At 40.3% G+C, this 20,091-nt stretch overlaps 1 protein-coding gene across 1 annotated transcript in view; it reads right to left on the bottom strand.

Moving 5' to 3' along the window:
- Window positions 1-4,948: 4,948 nt before the first annotated feature.
- Window positions 4,949-20,091, bottom strand: part of SUCLA2 (succinate-CoA ligase ADP-forming subunit beta) — a 65,402-nt gene continuing 50,259 nt past the window's right edge. The window contains exons 7-11 of the mRNA XM_070409139.1: window positions 19,856-20,017; window positions 19,618-19,760; window positions 12,629-12,749; window positions 9,592-9,680; window positions 4,949-5,965 (exon numbers count right to left, since the gene is read on the bottom strand). Of these exons, the coding sequence (XP_070265240.1) occupies window positions 5,891-5,965; window positions 9,592-9,680; window positions 12,629-12,749; window positions 19,618-19,760; window positions 19,856-20,017 (590 nt within the window). The 3' untranslated portion in view covers window positions 4,949-5,890. The remainder of the gene's footprint in view (window positions 5,966-9,591; window positions 9,681-12,628; window positions 12,750-19,617; window positions 19,761-19,855; window positions 20,018-20,091) is intronic.

Genomic DNA, 20,091 nt, shown 5'->3' with positions numbered 1-20,091 from the left:
TAGTTGATTTGTTAATCTCCCATTTTTCTTAGTATTTATATACTCTGGTGGTGGAGGGTTAGTAATAGCTATTTATCTACTTGGCAGAGACATTCTTAATTGCTTCAAATCCTGATATTCTAATGTCTACAAGTACATGTCCTTTTTCTATGTAAATACTAGAAGTTGTTTCATTATGTATGCCTTAGTTTTGGATGATTTAGGTTATTTCAATCTTTCACATTATTTCTGCTTTTCTAAGACACAAATTGACGTCTTAGCAGGAAAAGTCTGTAAGTTTCTTTCAAGTTCATGATAAAGGATGCAACTCAGCAACAGCCATGTGGAAGTGGGCAGAGGCCAGGGGGCACAGAAGTTCCATGCCCTCTCCCATTGGACACCATCTTAGCACCTCCACGTGCTCAGCACCCCGGGAGCATTCTTTGATACTGTCACTCTGAACTGCGTGACTGCAAGGTCTCGACTGGTGGTCAGTCCAACCTACCAGAGACATGCTGATGATGTTAGTGTTCAATTAGCAACACACAAACCAGACATGAATCTCAAGCCACCCTGCCCTTTCAATGCCTCCTCCAACTTGCTGAACTGATTTCTGTATTATCATTATCTAGACAATGGAACATGCAGCAGTCACATAGCTTTTTAATTTAATTTTAACCTTTATTGTTGAAAGTATTACATGTCCCCCATTTTCCCCCCATTGACCCATTCTAGCCCTCCCCCAGGCCTTCACCACATGCCTTTTTAGTGGCAATTGCTTCATAAATGTACAAAGCTATGAGTATCATAATGTGAACTAGAAACTACTCAATGCTGAGCCTCTCAACCCTAGATGTTTACATCCTACTTCCAATTTGTGTGTTTACATCCTCACAAACTGTGTGATGAAGCTATTCATAGTCCTACTCAAAATGTGATCTGTGGACCAATGCCAATCCAGTTTGCAAACTTTCAAGACAATAAGTAGGTATTTAAGAGAAAGCACTTAGAAGCTTTTATAGAAATTTGAAAGAGCAATTTTGTATTATTAAATAAAAGAATTAGGCGAATGCAGACTGGTGCAGCCACTATGGAAGACAGTATGGAGTTTCCTCAAAAAGCTGGAAATGGAACTCCCATTTGACCCTGTGATCCCACTTCTAGGAATATATCCCAAGAAACCAGAAACACCAATCAGAAAGGATATGTGCACCCATATGTTCATAGCAGCACAATTCACCATAGCTAAGATCTGGAAACAGCCTAAGTGCCCATCAGCAGATGAATGGATTAGAAAACTGTGGTACATCTACATGATGGAATACTATGCTGCTGTAAAAAACGAAGGAATTCTTACCATTTGCCACAGCATGGATGGAACTGGAGAGCATTATGCTAAGTGAAATAAGCCAGTCAATGAAGGAAAAATACCACATGATCTCACTCATTCATGGATAATAAAGACCATTACAAACTTTTGAACAATAATAGATACAGAGGCAGAGCTGCCTCAAACAGATTGTCAAACTGCAGTGGGAAGGCCAGAGAGGGTTGGGGGGCAGAAGGGAGGGGAGTAAGAGATCAACCGAAGGACTTGTATGCATGCATATAAGCATAACTAATGGACATAAGACACTGGGGGGTAAGGGAGGGCAGGGGATTGTCAAGGGCGGGGGGTGGGGGAAGGACACATATGTAATACCCTTTGTAATACTTATTATATTTTTTTAAAAAGAATAAAAAAAACACCAAAAAAACAACAACAAAATAAAGTTTCATTTTTCTAGTAATTGTTTTTATTGCATGCTATAAAAGAATCAGTCCCCTTCCCCCCCCCCAAAAAGAATCAGTCCCCTTCCCCGCCCCCCCAAAAAAAGAATCAGTCCCTAACATATAAGAAGTTTTAAAATCTCAAAGTCTGTAAAATGGCCCTTCACCTGGGTTTGAGAGTTGGCTTCTATAACTCTTCTATAACTAACATACAGGGGTATGGATGTAAGTTTCCCATTGCTGCCATAACAAATTACCACCGATTTAGCATTTAGAAACAACACAAATTTACTAATCTCACACTTCTGGAGATCAGAAGTCCCATTAAGCTTATCTGGTTTCTCTGCTCAGAGCCCCACAAAACCAAAATCAAGGTGTTAGCCAGCTATGATCAGGAGGCTTTGGAAAGAAATCGGCTACAAATGCATTCCAGTATTAGCAAAATCCAGTCCTTTAGCCGGCAGGACTAAGATTCCCCTTCCTGGCTGGCTGTCAGCTAAGAGCCACCCACAGCTAAAGGTTTCTCTCTAGTCTTAACACATGCATTCCCACATCTCAGCAGCACAAGGGTGCACTGAATTCTCATGCTTGGAATTTCTCAACTACCCCCTTCCGCAGCATCTTTCTTGCCTCCAGCTGGAGACCGTTCTTTGCTTTTAAGGGCTTATGTGATTAGACGGGGTCTTGCTATGGACTTAATATTTGTACAACACCCTCCCCGCCCCCCCCCCCCCAATTCTTATGTTGAAACCCAATGCCCAATGTGATAGTATTTGGAGGTGGGGCTTTTGGGAGCTGATAGATCATGAGTGGAACCCTCGTGATTAGGATTAGTGCTCTTTCTAAGTGACTCCAGAGAGCTCCCTCACCCCTTCTACCACATGAGGACAGTAAGAAGGCATTGTCTATGAACCAGGAAGTAGGCTCTTACTAGACACTGAATTGCTGGTGCCTTGATCTTAGATTTCTGAGCCTTCAGAACTGTGAGAAACAAATTTCTGTTGTCTATGGTGTTTTGGTACAGAAGCCCAGAGACGAACACAGGCCTACGGGGATAATACAAGATAATTCCATTTTAAGGTCCACAGCTTTAATCACATCTGCAAAGTCCCTTTGCCATGTAATAGAACACATGCACAGGTTCCAGGGATTAGGGTGTGGACCTCCGTGAAGGAGCCTTATTTTGCCTACCATAGATAGAGTATAGCAAGCATGTCAAACTCAAAGGCTAACACGGGCCAAATAAACAAGGGTTAAGTTTATGTGGGCCGCAACAAAACAAAAGCTTCAATTTCCATAGAAACATAGGTTTATTTCGATAAAGCCATGCTGAATACAAAGGGCTGAAATAAATGAGTAATCATTAACATAAAATAGAACATTTTAATAAAAATACTTTTTCTTGAACATTAACTTACCAGACACTGAATAACTCCATATATTTAATAAGTGTAACACAAATAAACCTATTTTTCTTGTTTCCCGAAAGCGAAATATTTCCTGTCATGCACACCAAACAAGTCAGTATAAGACTGACGTGGCAACCAGTGCTAAAGTATTCGCTGCTAGTATTAGTGGAGAGAAATGGTGCGCCTGCACATAAGACTCGTAAGAGAAATGAATGCAATGCGATTATAGTAATCAGTCATTCGCAAACGTTGTAGTTCGTTATTAATAATTATGTGTTAACAGGTATTGTAAAAATTAAATTACAAAATTTTTATTAAAACGTTTCTTACATACCGTTATATTGGCTAGGCCGCAAAAATACTTGTTGTCGGCCACATGCGGCCCGTGGGCTGCGAGTTTGACATGGCTGGAGTATGGTTAGGTCCAAGAGTCCTCATGCTATTTTACAAATTGAGCATAGCCTAAGTGTACAGTGATGTCCTAGGCCTTCACATTCATTCACCAATCACCCAGAGCAACTTCCAGTCCTGCAAGCTCCATTCATGGTAAGTGCCCTATACAGGTGTATAAGTTTTTAATCTTTATACCATACTTTTACTGTGCCTTTTCTGTTTAGATACACAAATAGTGGCCATTGTGTTACAATTGCCCACAGTATTCAACACCAATATGTTGTGCAGGTTGGTAGCATAGGAGCAATAGGCTGTACCATGGTAGGTGTAGGTGGGTGTAAGCGCACTCTGATGGTGGCACAACAAAATCCCCCAAGGACACATTTCTCAGAATGTATCCTGTCATTAAGCAACCCATGACTGTATTATGCAAGAATAGATAACTAAAACACTAATATCACCAACAGCATGTATTATATCCTCTCCGAAATACCAAGCATTGTTTTTAATGCCTGACTAGATCCCGACTAATACAAACACCAATCTTTTCTGAACTAATCATTCATTGTCTGGCATTTCTTGGAATGAATTTTTTAAAAAAGAAAATTTTAAATTAAAAGCTAAAGGCTTAGACTTTTAATTATACCTTTATCACAATTTCAAACAGTTCAGTGGTTCCATTTAGTCTTTAATATGGTAGGGAAGATAGGTAGGTAGGTAAATACATGATCAACTTGGACAGATAATGATATTCGTGTAGATGGTTTCAGTATATATTTTATATGTTCTCTTGAATAATTTTCTCTCCCCTCTCCCCCATTAAATAATTCCAGAGAATGAGAAAGGAGCTAAGGAAACAGAGGTACACTGAAATTTAGAAACTTGCTCAAACTCATATAGCTAGTAAGCAGTGGAGCCAAGATTCAAGCCAGATGGCTGACTTTCAAATTCTGTGCTCATAATCACTATGCTATGTATGATACCTCTCACAGTATGTATATCTGATCATACTTTATGACCATCCAAATAAACAGAAGTTCTCAAATTCATCACTACTACATTCATAGTCTTCTGCTTGGCTGATATTTCCTTCCATGGTATATATACGGTTAATATCACATAGTATTAACACTATTAATAGTTATCACTGTTCTATGCAGTGAAAAAAGATTATATACACACACATAGAGACACAAAGTGTTATCTTTGGAGAAGGTATGAGATGGCACACATAAACAGAAGTCAAGTGAAATATCCATAGGCAGCTTAATAATATGTAAGGTAATGTCCTGCCTCAGTACATGATCTACAAATCAGTTCCTAGAGGTATTTGGTGCAATAATAAACACAACACCTTCCTTCTACTGTGCTTACTTAAAAAAGAAAACATTAATCCATTATTTATTAACATTATCCAGATTTTTATTAACTTAAATTGACATTGTTAATTTAGTATGACAAGTCCTTAGTATATATGCCTTTATTTGGTGAAAACCTACAGGTTCTTCTCAAAACCACAGGATCATGAAGACTTGCAGTTATCAGTGTTTTGTAACAATTAAGATAATGTTCAAATAATTAAGTTACTTCACTGAAATATTTAAAAGAATATTCTGAGGAGTGTTTGAAAGCTCTGTTTATAAATAGTGATTGATATACTTAGTTAGGTATTTGGTGTTGAAGATAAACACTTCTTATATAAAACACTGTTTTAATACAGTGATGGCGAACCTTTTGAGCTCGGCATGTCAGCATTTTGAAAAACCCTAACTTAACTCTGGTGCCGTGTCACATATAGAAATTTTTTGATATTTGCAACCATAGTAAAACAAAGATTTATATTTTTGATATTTATTTTATATATTTAAATGCCATTTAACAAAGAAAAATCAACCAAAAAAATGAGTTCGCGTGTCAGAGGTTTGCCATCACTGTTTTAATACATTGCTCTACTAATAAGGCTAGTTATTAGATATAATATTTCTAACACTAAAGAATAAAGCTTTATCTTCAGATTTATTTTATCCATAGGACTCATATTAATGAAGAACGTTGTATCCAACAAAAATAAACTGGCATATTGCAAATGGCATCCTGTAGAAGTGAAAAAGGAGGCTGCAACAAAAGAAACTAGATAACTGCATTACACATTCTTTATACAAACAGCCCATTCTCAATAGAATTAAATGCAGAACAAATGCTTTTAAAAGTTTTTATGCCTAGATGGCAATTATAGTCTTCACACATGAATGAGAAAAGGAACAATAATAACACAGAACACAGTATTTTTAATGATTATAGCACATTTAAAACCTTTAGCCATCTACTGGATTCTCAGATCAGATCGGCAACTGAAATTTCACATCCACCTGGGCTTGTTTGGCTAAGTTCACTATTTCAGAGAGCTTTACAACCTGAAAGAAAAAAAACAACAACCATCTTTGTCTCTATTTTCACTAAAACATAAAAATAAGAACTATTGGTCAATGTGAAATTGATGCACATTCAATCTTTTTCATTTGAAATGTGACATCAATCACTTCACTCTCTTATAAGCATTTGCCATTCAAATCTAACACTCTTAATAACCCACACTTCAATACTTTCAATAATATCTATAAAATTAGAAAGTATTGAATATATGTATATACCTGCTTTTATTGCCTAAATACAAAAATAGTATCTTAAGTACTACACAATGCAAATCACATATAAATAAGTTTGCCTTTTTTTTTTCTAAAGTATACAATCTTAACAATATTGGATAGGAATTTGGTTCTAGAAGTTAGTATTTTATTGTTGGTACCATACAAAATAGACAATTAATGTCTAAAACCAAATAATAAATTCAGCTTCTCTCCTCTCCTATAGAGTAGATAAGAGGTTTTAGTTAGCCACTTTGGTTTCAAATTCCATCTCTAATGCTTACGATCCTGAATACGTTAATTTATCTAGCCTCTGTTCCCTCATCTATAAAAATGAGATTAAATAAGATAATATTTGAAGAAAAAAACTTAGCATTGCAAGCACAATAAATACTTGATAAATGGTAGCAGCAGCTAATATCATTACATTATTATTAATATTGTCATGACTTCCATAATCTCTTAGTCAGTAGAAAACATAGCAGTCACAAACTAAACCAACTGTTTTATCTTTCATGGTCTATCTGAGTCTTCTCCTTTCTTTCCATGTCCACAAAGCTTTTCTTAATTCAGGCTCTTACTGAAAACAAGCATATTTTCAGAGACAAGTTATAACCTATCCATAACCTTTACCTCACATCACATCTAATTATTGCCCTAGACAGACTCCTCCTATCCTTCACTTTTCCATTCAACAGTTTACACCACATCTCAAAGTCAAAATAGGCTTTCTCCCTGCCATTCCCATGCTCAAAATCTTAATTTAAACTCAGGATTGAGTATAAGACCCTCTGTCTCTAAACTGCAGTTGAATTTCATTTACTAATAGGTACTTTCCTAGAGTATGTCCCAAAGAAAAACAGAACACTTTATTCTTATGAAATGATATTATATTAACGCAGCAAATCTCAAAAGCCTATTACTGATTAAACCATACAGCTCTTCCACGAATTGTCTTTAAATATAGGTGGGAAAGTTCTCATTTAGGAACATCTCTATATCTACTATGGACTGTGCACTAAAATATAATGTTAAGTAAAATAAATGAGGTAAAATATACGTAATAATCAGATAATGAGGGAAAGTGGACAGATATATGTGTGTGCATACACACATACATATGTGTTATACACACACAATTTGCTTTAAAAATGAACTAAAATTCTTTTTTTTTTTTTTATTAAAGCTGGTTACCTATGGGGAAGAAACAGATACAGGTATAAAAGTTAGATTCTCTGAATATACTTTGTTTTATAGTTATGACTTTGGAACCATGTAAATACTTATATAATACAAAACAAAAATTGGTTTTTTTAAAAGAGCAATTTCTTAAAAAAATTAAATGATGCTAATTATATACCAAGCTGGAATAAAACAGAGCTATTTTACATGAATTTTAAAATCCAGTAAGTTATGAAAAATACTTCAAAGGACAGAAAGAACTGCACATACAAATCTTAAATTGCTTTCAGTAATCATATTGTTGGTATTATTACTGTACAATTATGGACAAAGTAAATAAATATTTATATGTATGTCAATATGACATGGGAGAGATAAGAAAAGACCTGTACTACTGGATTTGCACTGGAAATATCAGTGCAAATATCTCTTTAAAAATACATATTTTCCTAGATTTACCATTTTAAAAGCCTGGAAACAACGAACAACCCTGTAGCTGTGAGTACTCTTGTGATCTCTAAAAACCATTTTGCTGATTTCAGATCTTAAGCAAAAAATGTAAAGATGAGCCTAGGACATCTTATCAAACCAGAAAGTATATCACAAGGCATGTGAGAAAGACTCAGGAGCCAACTTGCTCCCTGCTCCCCCAAATCAAATACATATATGATCAAGCCTACAGACCAACACTACCAGTTTACAGGAAATATAGGGGTAGAGGACACCCCAGGGATTAGAATCATTAATATTCTGACTACGGGAAACACTGTAAGATCATCAACTTGTCTTTTCAAAAATAAACTCCAGGAAAATAAACAAAAGTGAACCTATAGGTTAACAGAAACTTAGTAACATATTAACCAACTGCAATGCATAGAATTACTATGATCCTAATACTAATGAAGAACCTAGACAAAATATATTTCAGCCCTAACCGGTGGATAGAGTGTCAGCTTGTGGACTGAAGGGTCCCAGGTTCGATTCCGGTCAACGGCATGTACCTTAGTTGCGGGCACATCCCCAGTAGGAGGTGTGCAGGAAGCAGCTGATCGATGTTTCTCTCTCATCGATGTTTCTAACTCTCTATCCCTCTCCCTTCCTCTCTGTAATAAATCAATAAAATATATTAAAAAATATATATATATTTCAGAGAATCCCAAAAATGTCAACACTGACTATATTCTTTTTTATAAAATAGAAACATAATATTACTATCCCACCTGAAACAAATAATTTCTTTATATCATTATCAATAGTATCATTACTTTTATCTTTTATAGATACATGATGACATGTATGAAATGATATAATAATGTCTGGGGTTTGCTTCAAAATAATCACGGGAAAGGAAGGAAGTAGGTAACAATACAAATGAAATAATATTGGTGATAATTAAGATGGGTGATAGGTATAATCACATCTAAATAAATGAAAACCACATCTAAATAAGTTTGTTTTTTAAATACAAAATTTCAACTTACAATATTGGGATAGGAGTTTGGGTCTAAGAGATAGTACTTTACTTTCTATCACTAAGTGATAGAAAGTAAATACTATTTATCTGAAACACATTTTTAGTGATATTAGCTGGTTTGTTTCAGAATCTAAATGTTTACATTAGGTAGGAAGTTAGACACAAGTGGCTGGGGTGAGGCCTGCCTTGGGGTTCTGAACAGGGACGGGCCAACACTGCCTTCAGACCTCCTCTCTATGGGTGAACCCAGCCAGCAGTCCACCAGTGGGCAGGTTCAGAACCAGCCAGTTCTTGGCCCAAGATCAGAGGAAAACAACATGACTTCAATGCCAATGCAACCTTACCAGGGCCCTGGATAATTATAATAAAATTTGCATTGTGGTTTTTGACAACCCCCCCACCCCCCGGGGGGTTTCTGTATGCATTATGGGTAAGGGCATGTGCAGAAGAAATATAGTTATATAACCCGTTTCTGTCAATCATCCCTGAATGCAAATGAGTCTCCACCCAGAAAATCCCTCATTTAAACCCAGGAGTTCGGGGCTATTATCTCTCCTGGATGGATGGCCTGCTCCTCGCTTGGAATGTATCTTCAATAAACTCCACTTTGCTTTACTTTCATTTTTGTTGACCTTAAAATCTTTTCATTGTCAATGAGAAGAATCCAGGAACCAGCAAATAACCCCAATCGGGAACATGTATACATCCTTTATACACTTTGCAAACATAGCCTGTTTACCATTTTAGCAGCTTCATCCAAGTCATCACAAGCAAGAATTTTAAGTCCACTGTCAGTTATCAGTGCCTTAGCATCATCCACTCGTGTACCTGAAAATGAGATATGCAAATATAAAGATGTTTTAAATATTGACACAAAATCATACACAAGTCATTTCATCATAAGAATATTTCATTATTTAATATAATACATGCTCTAAAGCAAGAAAATACTGTAAAAACCTAGTTACCTTGTGAAGTACCATATCAATGGCAATTCAGAATTCACGACAAAGCACAACAAATAATGTATCAGATCATACGAACCAAAACTGTGAGCAATTTTGCCCCAATGTTAGAAATTTTTTCATACCATGTTTTAAAAATTTCCAATTACATAATACTTTTGTGGACAAAAAGGGGCCACATGCTAACATGACTAGCTCAGGGAAGGCCTGCGTGATGGCCTTGCAAACTCAGAGACCTAAAGTAACTACAAAGCATGGTCTAAAATTCACACTTTTAAAAAATGAAAGCAATTTATGGTGTGTAGTCATGTCTTAAGGCAGTATTTTTCCTTAACAAAGGTTAATCTTCACCTTAACTAAGCCTGCCCATTTGTCTTTTGGCATCTAGGATACTATGCCTTTGCAAAAACAAAGTAATTTCCCTTTTTCAGAGCCCTCAAAGTACAGAGGTGAGACCACAAATACCTTCATTATCATTGTTATCATTATCATGTTAATTGTTGACTGTTAACTATCCTGCACTCATCTAAGTGTGTGTCTATCATTTTACTCTTTATCCAATCCTAGAGGTTTCCCTGCTTTGCTTTCTCCTGCCTCCCTAATCTATCACCAATGGATTTCACAATAACCCACTTACATCAATCACCTCCTTTATTGTAATGTATAAAATAAGGTGCAAAACTGCCATTCTCCTGAGCATTAACTCAATCCATTGAGATTCTGCTTCCCAGCATTTGTTGACAGTTTGGCTCAAATAAACTCACAAAAATTCTTCACAGGTTTGAATGTTTCTTATATTAACACTTTCATTTAAAAGATACAGCTATTTGAAAACTGTATTTAAAAGAACTAAACTCCTTGGAATTGTGGTAGGCAGTTTGAGAGACATGAGCAGAGCAAGGACAATGGGCCTGGTACAGAAGGTCACCAGGAAGGAAAGCCCCAGGTGCAAAGGACAATTGTAGGGGGGGACCTTACCCCCAGAGGACCTTTCCTCCCTTAGCATATCAATGGTCATGCAGTTCGGACACACTGACCTTTCCTCCCTAGAAAATATCGAGGCTTCAGTTGTATTTCAGCTCCAAGCCCAGAAAAGCAGCAAAACCAGACAAGCTAATCTCAGGACCAGCTGCACTGGGTAATGACTTCTGCCCTGTCACCGACCAATCTATCAGTGGAGACCCCAACCCTGAAAGAGCAACCTGGAAAAGTGCTAAATATCCATTGAAGTCTTCCCCTGGGACCGCCTCTAAAATCACCAACCTTAACAATTCTTAAGATAGAGGACCCAGAGCACTCTCCCTCCCAGGAGCATGCCTGCACCTTCCCTTCCCCCTCACCCAAGCACCTTACCATTTGCTTCCTCACTCCTAAGCTCTAAGAGCCCTTCCTTTATTTACCTCTATAACTCATTTCCTCAGCTCATTTCTTCTACAAATATTACTTCTATCTCTGTGATTTTATAAATAAACTAGAGGCCCGGTGCACAAAAATTTGTGCACTTGGGGGGGAGGGGAGGGTCCCTCAGCCCGGCCTGTGCCCTCTCGCAGTCTGGAACCCCTCAGGGGATGACCACCTGCTGGCTTAGGCCCGCTCCCCGGGGGATTGGGCCTAAGATGGCAATCAGACATCCCTCTGGCAGCCCAGCAGCCCTTGGGGGATGCCCACTTGCCAGCAGGGAGCAGACCTAAGCTGCAGTCGGACATCCTTAGCGCTGCTGAGGAGGCAGGAGAGGCTCCCACCACCACCGCTGTACTGGCAGCCATCAGCCTGGCTTGTGGCTGAACAGAGCTCCTCCCATGTGAGAGCGCCCTGACCACTAGGGGGCAGCTACTGCATTGAGCGTCTGCCCCCTGGTGGTCAGTGTGTGTCATAGTGACCAGTCATTCCCAGTCCTTCTGCTGTTAGGGTCAGTTTGCATATTACCCTTTTACTATATAGGATAGAGGCCTGGTGCATGGGTGGGGGCCGGCTGGTTTGCCCTGAATGGTGCCCCGGATCAGGGTGGGGGTCTCGCTTGGGTGCCTGGCCAGCCTGGATGAGGGGATGATGGCTGTTTGCAGCTGGTCACACCCCCTTCAGGGTGGGGGTCCCCACTGGGGTGCCTGGCCAGTCTGGGTGAGGGGCTGAGGGCCGTTTTCAGGCTGGTGGGTGACTGAAGCTCCCAACCTCTCCTTTTTTTCTTTCTTTTTTTTATTCTGGGATTTATTTGCCTTCTATGGATGTCACTGGAACTGAGAGCCAGCTTTAGCTCTGAGGCTCAGCTCCAGCTCTGAGACCTCGGCTGCTGAAAGCAGGTATCTGGGTTTGTTTGGGTTCTATAATTGTAACACTGTTGCGGTCCTGCTAGCTCCAGCTCTGACGGCTGAAAGCAGGTTTCTGGGGTTTATTTACCTTCTATAATTGCAACATTGTTTCTTAGATTGCAGCTCAGAGGCTGGCAGCGGCAGGCGGGGAACCTTGGCTTCCTCCTTCACTGGAGAAAGCAAGCCTCCTGTTCGCTTCAGCTGCCTGGCTGCCGGCCGCCATCTTGGGTTGGCAGTTAATTTGCATATCTCGCTGATTAGCCAATGGGAAGGGTAGTGAAGTTACAGTTAATTACCATGTTTCTCTATTATCAGATAGGATGTTCTCTTATAGCTTGAGTCTTGGCTCTGAATTCTTTCCCAGCCAGAACTCAAGTATGGAGATTGCTGAACTCAGGTCTGGTCCAACTGTCACCTGGTGCTATTCCCACCACCTACAGTAAAATCATGAACTTTTAAGCAAGTAGCATTCATATAACAATTGCAAGATATCTGTTACACTCACCTTGTAACCGTACCACAATAGGTATTTTAATTTCCAAATCCTTTACTGCCATGACTATACCCTGTGCAATAACATCACACCTCATGATTCCTCCAAAAATGTTGACCAGAATAGCCAGTACCTGTGAACAGAATGTTTTTGGTTGATTAAAATTTTAAAGAAATGAGTATGTGTCCTTCCTTCCCAAGAAAATATTAGTATTTACACCTTATGATGAAATTTAATTCCATGGAACCATTTTCAGACAAAACAGCCATCACTGAAGTCTGTGCAGTCCACCACACACCAGAACTTATTTTCCCCTCTTCGGGTAATTCCAACACCTGGCTCATATTCTCTTCTCTTCTGTCTCATATGAATAAGACCTGATTCCTTTACTTGTTTCCTATTAAACACAGCCATTCACCAACATGATATCCCAGATCATGTTGTAAGACACTGTCACATACAAGAGCTCCAACTTATGTTCATTGACTAACATTTCTTCTTCACTTAGCCCCACCAATTCAACAAACTCTTCACACAAACCAGGCCCTCAAAAATCACTGAATTTCTGTATGCCCCCTACTAGCTACACATCACATCCAAACCTCTGTTTGGGTCAGTATTTTTTCATCATCACACCAATAATCTGAACCATTGTTCTATCACGTACAAAAAAATTTTTTTCACTTTTTATTTATTTTTATTTTTATTTTTTTATTTTTAAAATATATTTTATTGATTTTTTACAGAGAGGAAGGGAGAGAGATAGAGAGTTAGAAACATCGATGAGAGAGAAACATCGATCAGCCGCCTCCTGCACATCTCCTACTGGGGATGTGCCCACAACCAAGGTACATGCCCTTGACCGGAATCGAACCTGGGACCCGCTCTATCCACTGAGCCAAACCGGTTTCGGCATCACTTTTGATTTTTAAAAAAAATATTTTTATTGATTTCAGAGAGGGAGGGAAGAAGAGAGGGAGGGAGAAAGAGAGAAAGAGAGAGAGAGAGAGAGAAACATCAATGATGAGAGAGAATCATTGATTGGCTGTCCCCTGCCTCCTGCACACCTGACACTGGGGATCCAGCCGGTAACCCGGAAAGGGAAGTGAACCATGACCTCCTGGTTCATAGGATTATGCTCAACCACTGGGCCACACTGGCCAGGCTACTTTTCATATTTAATGCACTTTACTTTGGTGTAGTTCATTCACCTACACCAGAGTTCCTCAGCCAGTGCAATATAAATAGCTTATAGACACCAAGATATTGTTCCCTCAACCCTTAGGGAAGCTAGGAAGGTTCTAGGACAGCTGTCACCTCTGGGCCAGTGGCCTCTGACCACAAGCAACCTTCTCCATATACCTTCTAGGCCCCACTGAAATACGTCTGTGAATGCCCTGACATGAAAAAGGTTCAGACACACTGAGCTATACTACACATTCCTCATATTTACCACTATTATTTCTAGAAATTATAATGGACTAGAATTCATAGTGGATTCTGGCACCTTCTTAGCTCTCTTCCTCCCACCTCATTCTAGATAGCTACAATATGCACCACAGGGCATCATCTGACATCCTAGCCTTAAAGTTACTGTTATCTCCAGTCCATTTCAACTAATTCTTACCAAGGACAAACCCTTGGCCAGAAAGAGAATCTCTACAGTATCAAATGTGTAAATCCCACTTTCTGTCCAGCCTCCTCTTTCACTTCTAATTCCTTTTATCACTAACTCTATCAAACCCAATCTTTTCCTCTTAAAACCTCTGGTCCCTAAACCCCTTTCTAATCACTGGATGTATCAGTTCTCTACCAACATGACTTTCTTCACTATAGCAAGGGAGGGGGAGTGGGGAAACCTTTTTTCTGCCAAGGGCCATTTGGATATTTATAACATCATTCGAGGGCCATACAAAATTATCAACTTAAAAATTAGCCTGCTGCTAACCGGTTTGGCTCAGGGATAGAGCATCAGCCTGCGGACTGAAAGGTCCCAGGTTCGATACTGGTCAAGGGCATGTACCTTGGTTGCGGGCACATCCCCAGTAGGGAGTGTGCAGGAGGCAGCTGATCGATGTTTCTCTCTCATCAATGTTTCTAACTCTCTATCCCTCTCCCTTCCTCTCTGTAAAAAATCAATAAAATATATTAAAAAAAATTAGCCTGCTATATTTGGTCAGACATTTAATTAACTCACCCCTATGCCTTGGCAGGGCCAAACCAAATAATTTCGCAGGCCTTGTACGGTCCTCGGGCCAGACGTTACCCACTCCTGCTAGAGAGCCTGGAACCGATGGCTGAGCAATTCAATGATAATGCCATGTGCATGCTCAATTCTCTCATACCAAGTCTACCTCCACTATCCCAATTCAATTAATGCATTCTTGGATGTTTCTATCCTATTAATTTATCTATTCCAACTTTAAAGGAAAGCAAAACAGCAAAAACAAACAAAAAACCCATCCTGTAACACTAGCAGAAACCAAAGAGCAGTATAATGATTCATCAGCATTTCTTTCCTTAATGATCTGCCTCATACCTTTCACTCTCTTCATGAGCCTCCTTTCTCCAATACACATCTCCATGCAGCTAAATATAGCTCATCTTCTTAGTCTCCCAAACAAGCAAGCAAACATATACTACACAGCTCTCTTCAATCCTACTTCCATTCAACTGTTAGCACTGTGTCCTTCTGTGCCTTCATAAAAAAGGCCCTGAAAAAGTATCTCAACTCAATCCATTACAGCCTGATGGGAAGCTGGTCCCCTCTCCTCTACGATTCTAAGGTTCCTAATCATTTCATTTAGTACTTAGTGTACTTGATTGCTCCTACATCTGACACTGTTGCCCATCCACTTAATTCTCAAAACTCTTCATCCTGTCCTTTAATGTCACCACTCTCACCTGATCTGCAACTATCTCTGTCAGTTTGTTCTCTCTCTCTTATTATTCTACTAGTGGCCTGGTGCTCGAAATTCGTGCACGGGGCGGGGGGGGGGGGTGCCCTCAGCCCAGCCTGCACCCTCTCCAATAGGGGACCCCTTGGGGGACATCCTTCTCGCAATCTGGGAACACTGGCTCCTAACCGCTCACCTGCCTGCCTGCATGATCACCCCTAACTGCCTCTGCCTGCCTGCCTGATTGCTCTTAACCCCTCTGCCTGCCTCTGCCTCCAGGCCTCTCTCTGGGCCTGATCTGCAGCCTACTTGACAGCTGCTAATCAGGACCTGCCTCTCTCTCTCTCTCCAGGCCTCGCGAGCAGCTGCTGTGGCTGCTGATTAGGCCCTGCCTCTCTCTCCAGGCCTCTCTTCGGGCTTGATCCGCAGCAGCCAAGGCAGTGGTGAGGTTGTTAGGCCTCCACCCGGCCTGGGCTGGAGGCTAACAACCTCGCTGCACCCACCTCGCTTCCCCTGTCTGGTGACCGGTTGTCTGGTCGTTTAGGACATGATGGCCCCTGGTCTTTTATAATGTAGACTAGGGGCCCAGTGCACGAATTTGTGCACCTTGAAAGGAACTGTGGGCCGCGAGGCTGCGGTGGGCACAGGGGCAGGTTTTGGCCCATCCTCCATGCCCCTGCCCGGTCCCTGCCGCTGCGACCCCAGGTCCCCTCTCTGCCAGCAGCCCTGTTCCTGTCACCTCTGCTCCTACGCGCTGACAGTGCCAGCCCCACTTGCACCCGTTGATGGCGCGGAGCGATTGGGGCTGGTGTCAGCAGCGGGTGTGAGTGGGGCTGGCACGTCGGTGGGTGTGAGCAGCAACTTCTGCCCCGATTACCCCTCAGGAGCAGGGGGAGGTGGAGAAGCCTTCACGGGTGACTGGGCCTGGCAGCCGCCGCTCGCACCCACTGACGGCGCCGGGCACCGGCAGTAGGTGCGAGCAGCAGCTCCGGCTGTGCGGGACTGGTGCTGGCAGTGGGTGCGAGTGGCAGCTCTGGTGCCAGCAGCGGGTGTGAGTGGGGCCATCTCCGGCAGTGGGTGTGAGAGGCGACTGCTGGCTCTGATCACCCCTCAGGAGTAGGGGGAGGCGGAGAAGCCCTGAGGGACGATCAGGGCCGGCAGCTGCCACTCGCACCTGCTGACAACCGTGCTGAGCAATCAGGGCCAGCGCTGGGTACTGGCAGTGGCTCCAGCGCCGGAAGCGGGTGCAAGCGCCAGGCGGGACCGTGGCGCACGGGAGCAAAGAATTTTCAGTAACTACCAGAGGCTCGCCCTGATGACAACGACCAGCGCTCCGCCTTGGTCTGGTGCTCCCGCTGACCTGCTCCACCATCCCGCTGCGGCCAGCACCTGCCATGTTCCTCGCGCGCCCCCTTGTGGTCAGCGCATGTCATAGCGACTGGTTGTTCGGCTGTTCTGCTGTTTGGTCTATTTGATTATTAGGGTTTTATATATGTAGATTTTATCGCTCCTTCTTTATTCAATCCTTCAACATGGAGGAGAGGGGTAGGTGAAGAGCTAGTTCCATTCTTGGTTTCCTCATCTCACTCATTTGAGTCATCTCACCAACTCCTAACACTTCAACTTTTCTCAATATACTGAGGACTCTCAAATATATATCTAACCATTATACAAAATATATCTTTATAACCATAAACTAGATACAGTCCCCACAGTGCAAAATTAACACATTCAGAAATACATATTTCTCTATTTTGCCTCTTGATGGCACAAAGGACATCATCACCACCCGATGATTGTCCCCAGCCAAAAGTCCTAACCAACCCCTGGTTGGTTAATCCAACTAAGCTCTCTCAATGCCATCCCCCAGCTACCCAAAAAAGAAGAGAAATGAATTTAATGATTGTATCTCAGATATGCCTCTAAATATCTTTGCTTTATTCTTCCTGACACTACCTTTGCCAGGACCTCTTCGTCTTTTTTAACAATGAGGTATAACAACCAAATTGATCTATCCTACCAGTGCCTCCGTGCTCTACATTTCACACTCTACTAGCAAAGTTACCCTTTTGTAGAAAATAAAAAGATAAGGAAATATATATATATATATATATATGCTGGAATAGAGGGGTTAAATTCCAAACTCCTTAACAATAGGTACAGGGGGTTTTCACAATATGGACTCAACATTATCTCTTATCATTTGCCCCAAAAATGTTATTCTTATACATAAGCATCTTATTCCATGAACATAGTGGCTGTCTCTATACTCCACGCCTTTAAATAAACTTATTCAATTCTCAAGATAGCTCAAGGTATCATCCATTCAGTGGCCATTGTGATTCTCACAGTTATTGGTTGTCTTGTATTCTTCCACAGCACTGCATTCAGTTTATCACCCCAGTCAGACTATACTAGTAAATGCCTTGAGAGGAGGGACGATGTATTCCCAAATCCAAGCACAGTGTCCAATACAAAGAATTATAATATGTATACAGCTACTTCAATGCTATCCACATTGTCCCCCTGGGCTACGGGACTGTTTCCAACTCCAATGCTCTTAATGTCAGTCCCTAACACTGGAATTCTTTATACGCATTTATCCATACTTGTACCTAGGCCCTAAAAGCCACGCTTAAAAATATAACAAAAATTCCAGTTCACCTTCAAAAGGACTCAACAGTTAGATAATTACATAATACTCTTTTAGAGTTTATGCCAAAAGAAGCTATACAAATATAGTTCCAATAAAATTTGTTTACTTTTTAAAAAATATTATTCAACAGGAGAATAAAGCAATTTGTGTTTCATTTTAGTTTAATTCTCTTTATGAAATTGAAGATGGCAAATAAGTCTATAAGCTCAAAGTCAAAGAGCAGTAAAATAATTTTTCAAACAATTCTAGAGTCTAAAACAATAAAAATGTACACTGTCAACATCATCAATAATAAGTATTTATAAATGACCTATACATGTACTGTGTATTATGCCAACCACTGCCAGAGGCAACAATGAGTAAGATATGCTCCCTATCAATGAGAAATTCTCATTCTTAATTCAATAAGACTAGTTCCAGGGAGGCCATTATCTTATTTTTCCATAAGCCTTAAAACCCACATTGGCCACATAGTAGCTATACTGCTTAAAAAGTATCTGGTGACCGATAATATGTATGTCTTTTAGATAATGATGCTTCACATCCCTTGTATATTGATAATCACTTATAAATTCATAAGTCTACATTATGGCATATCTGCATATGACAGATTATGCAAACATTAAAATATGTGGTTTAGAAGAGTACCTTAGTAAATGCAAAAAGTACTCATAATATGTCAGCAAAAATAAAAGACTCAAAATATGTACATTAAAAGACATATACATGAATGGCTGAACTATGTAAGTTATCTACAATAAAAAAAGGGTAATATGCTAATTAGACTGAATGTCTTCCGGATGTAATTCTGGACTTCCTTCCTGATGAAGCCGGGGCCGCAGGGAAGCCAGCCCAGGTCCCGGGTGCCTGTGGGTGGCCGGAGGAGGGAAGCAGCCAGCAGCAGGAGGAAGGAAGCCTGGGTCCCAGGTGCCAGAAGGAAGCGGTGCCGGCAACCAGGGGAAGGAGGCCTACTCTCGCACGAATTTTCGTGCATCGGGCCTCTAGTATCTTAATAAGTAGTATGTGTGAGTGTGTGTATGTGAAATCATTAAAAAGTCTTAAAGAAAACAGATCAAATCAATAGTAACAAAAGTTATCTCTGGATAAAATTAAAGATTATTTTTTATTTTCATCTTTTTAGCTTTACAGACTTACCAGATTTCTGGGCTTCTGCGGTCAACTAACATCTTCATTTTTCATAGTCATGTGCTCCCATATCAAATCATACCATTTAAAATATTGTCTAACATAATGTAACATTTCTTCATCTTGTTTTCTAAATCACTATGTGGAACTTTATCTTTTTCTGTAGTTAACTGTTATTGCATTGTTTTCAAACAATGGAAGACTTTTAAATTTTAATGTTCAACTAGTGTAATAATCACATCTGCTAGTTAATCAAGTTACTTCTCACCATTCAAATTCTAAAACATAAGCCCTGCCCTTACCTTTTTATCTGAAGTGATAAGCTTAAATGCTTCTGTTACTTGATGGACTGTGGCACCACCACCAACATCAAGAAAGTTGGCTGGAGTCCCTCCATGAAGTTTTATTATATCCATTGTGGCCATAGCCAAACCAGCACCGTTTACTATCAAGAGGGGAAAATGATTTGTATAAGCAACAAACACAAAGAAAATAAATTAAGCTTAGCCAATCCAACTCTAACATAAAAACACATAGTACCTAGACATCCTATATTCCCATCTAGGCCAATGTAGTTGATATCTGCCTTAGCTGCATCTTTGTCCCTTTCATCTTCCTGAGTCCAGTCCTGGAGATCAAAGATTTTCTTCTGGCGATAAGCTGAATTAGAATCAAAATTGATCTTCGCATCCATACACAGCACTTTGAAGAAAAAAAGAAAAGAAAATGATCTTAATTTCAAGATAGACACAACAAACTATCCAATAATCAAACAT

The sequence above is a fragment of the Myotis yumanensis genome, unplaced genomic scaffold, assembly GCF_028538775.1.
Source record: "Myotis yumanensis isolate MYYU_CA2020_CCGP unplaced genomic scaffold, mMyoYum1.0.hap1 SCAF_3, whole genome shotgun sequence".
Taxonomy (NCBI): Eukaryota; Metazoa; Chordata; class Mammalia; order Chiroptera; family Vespertilionidae; genus Myotis; species Myotis yumanensis.
The sequence above is the reverse complement of the archived record's forward strand: the minus strand, read 5'-3'. Positions and strand labels throughout refer to the sequence as shown.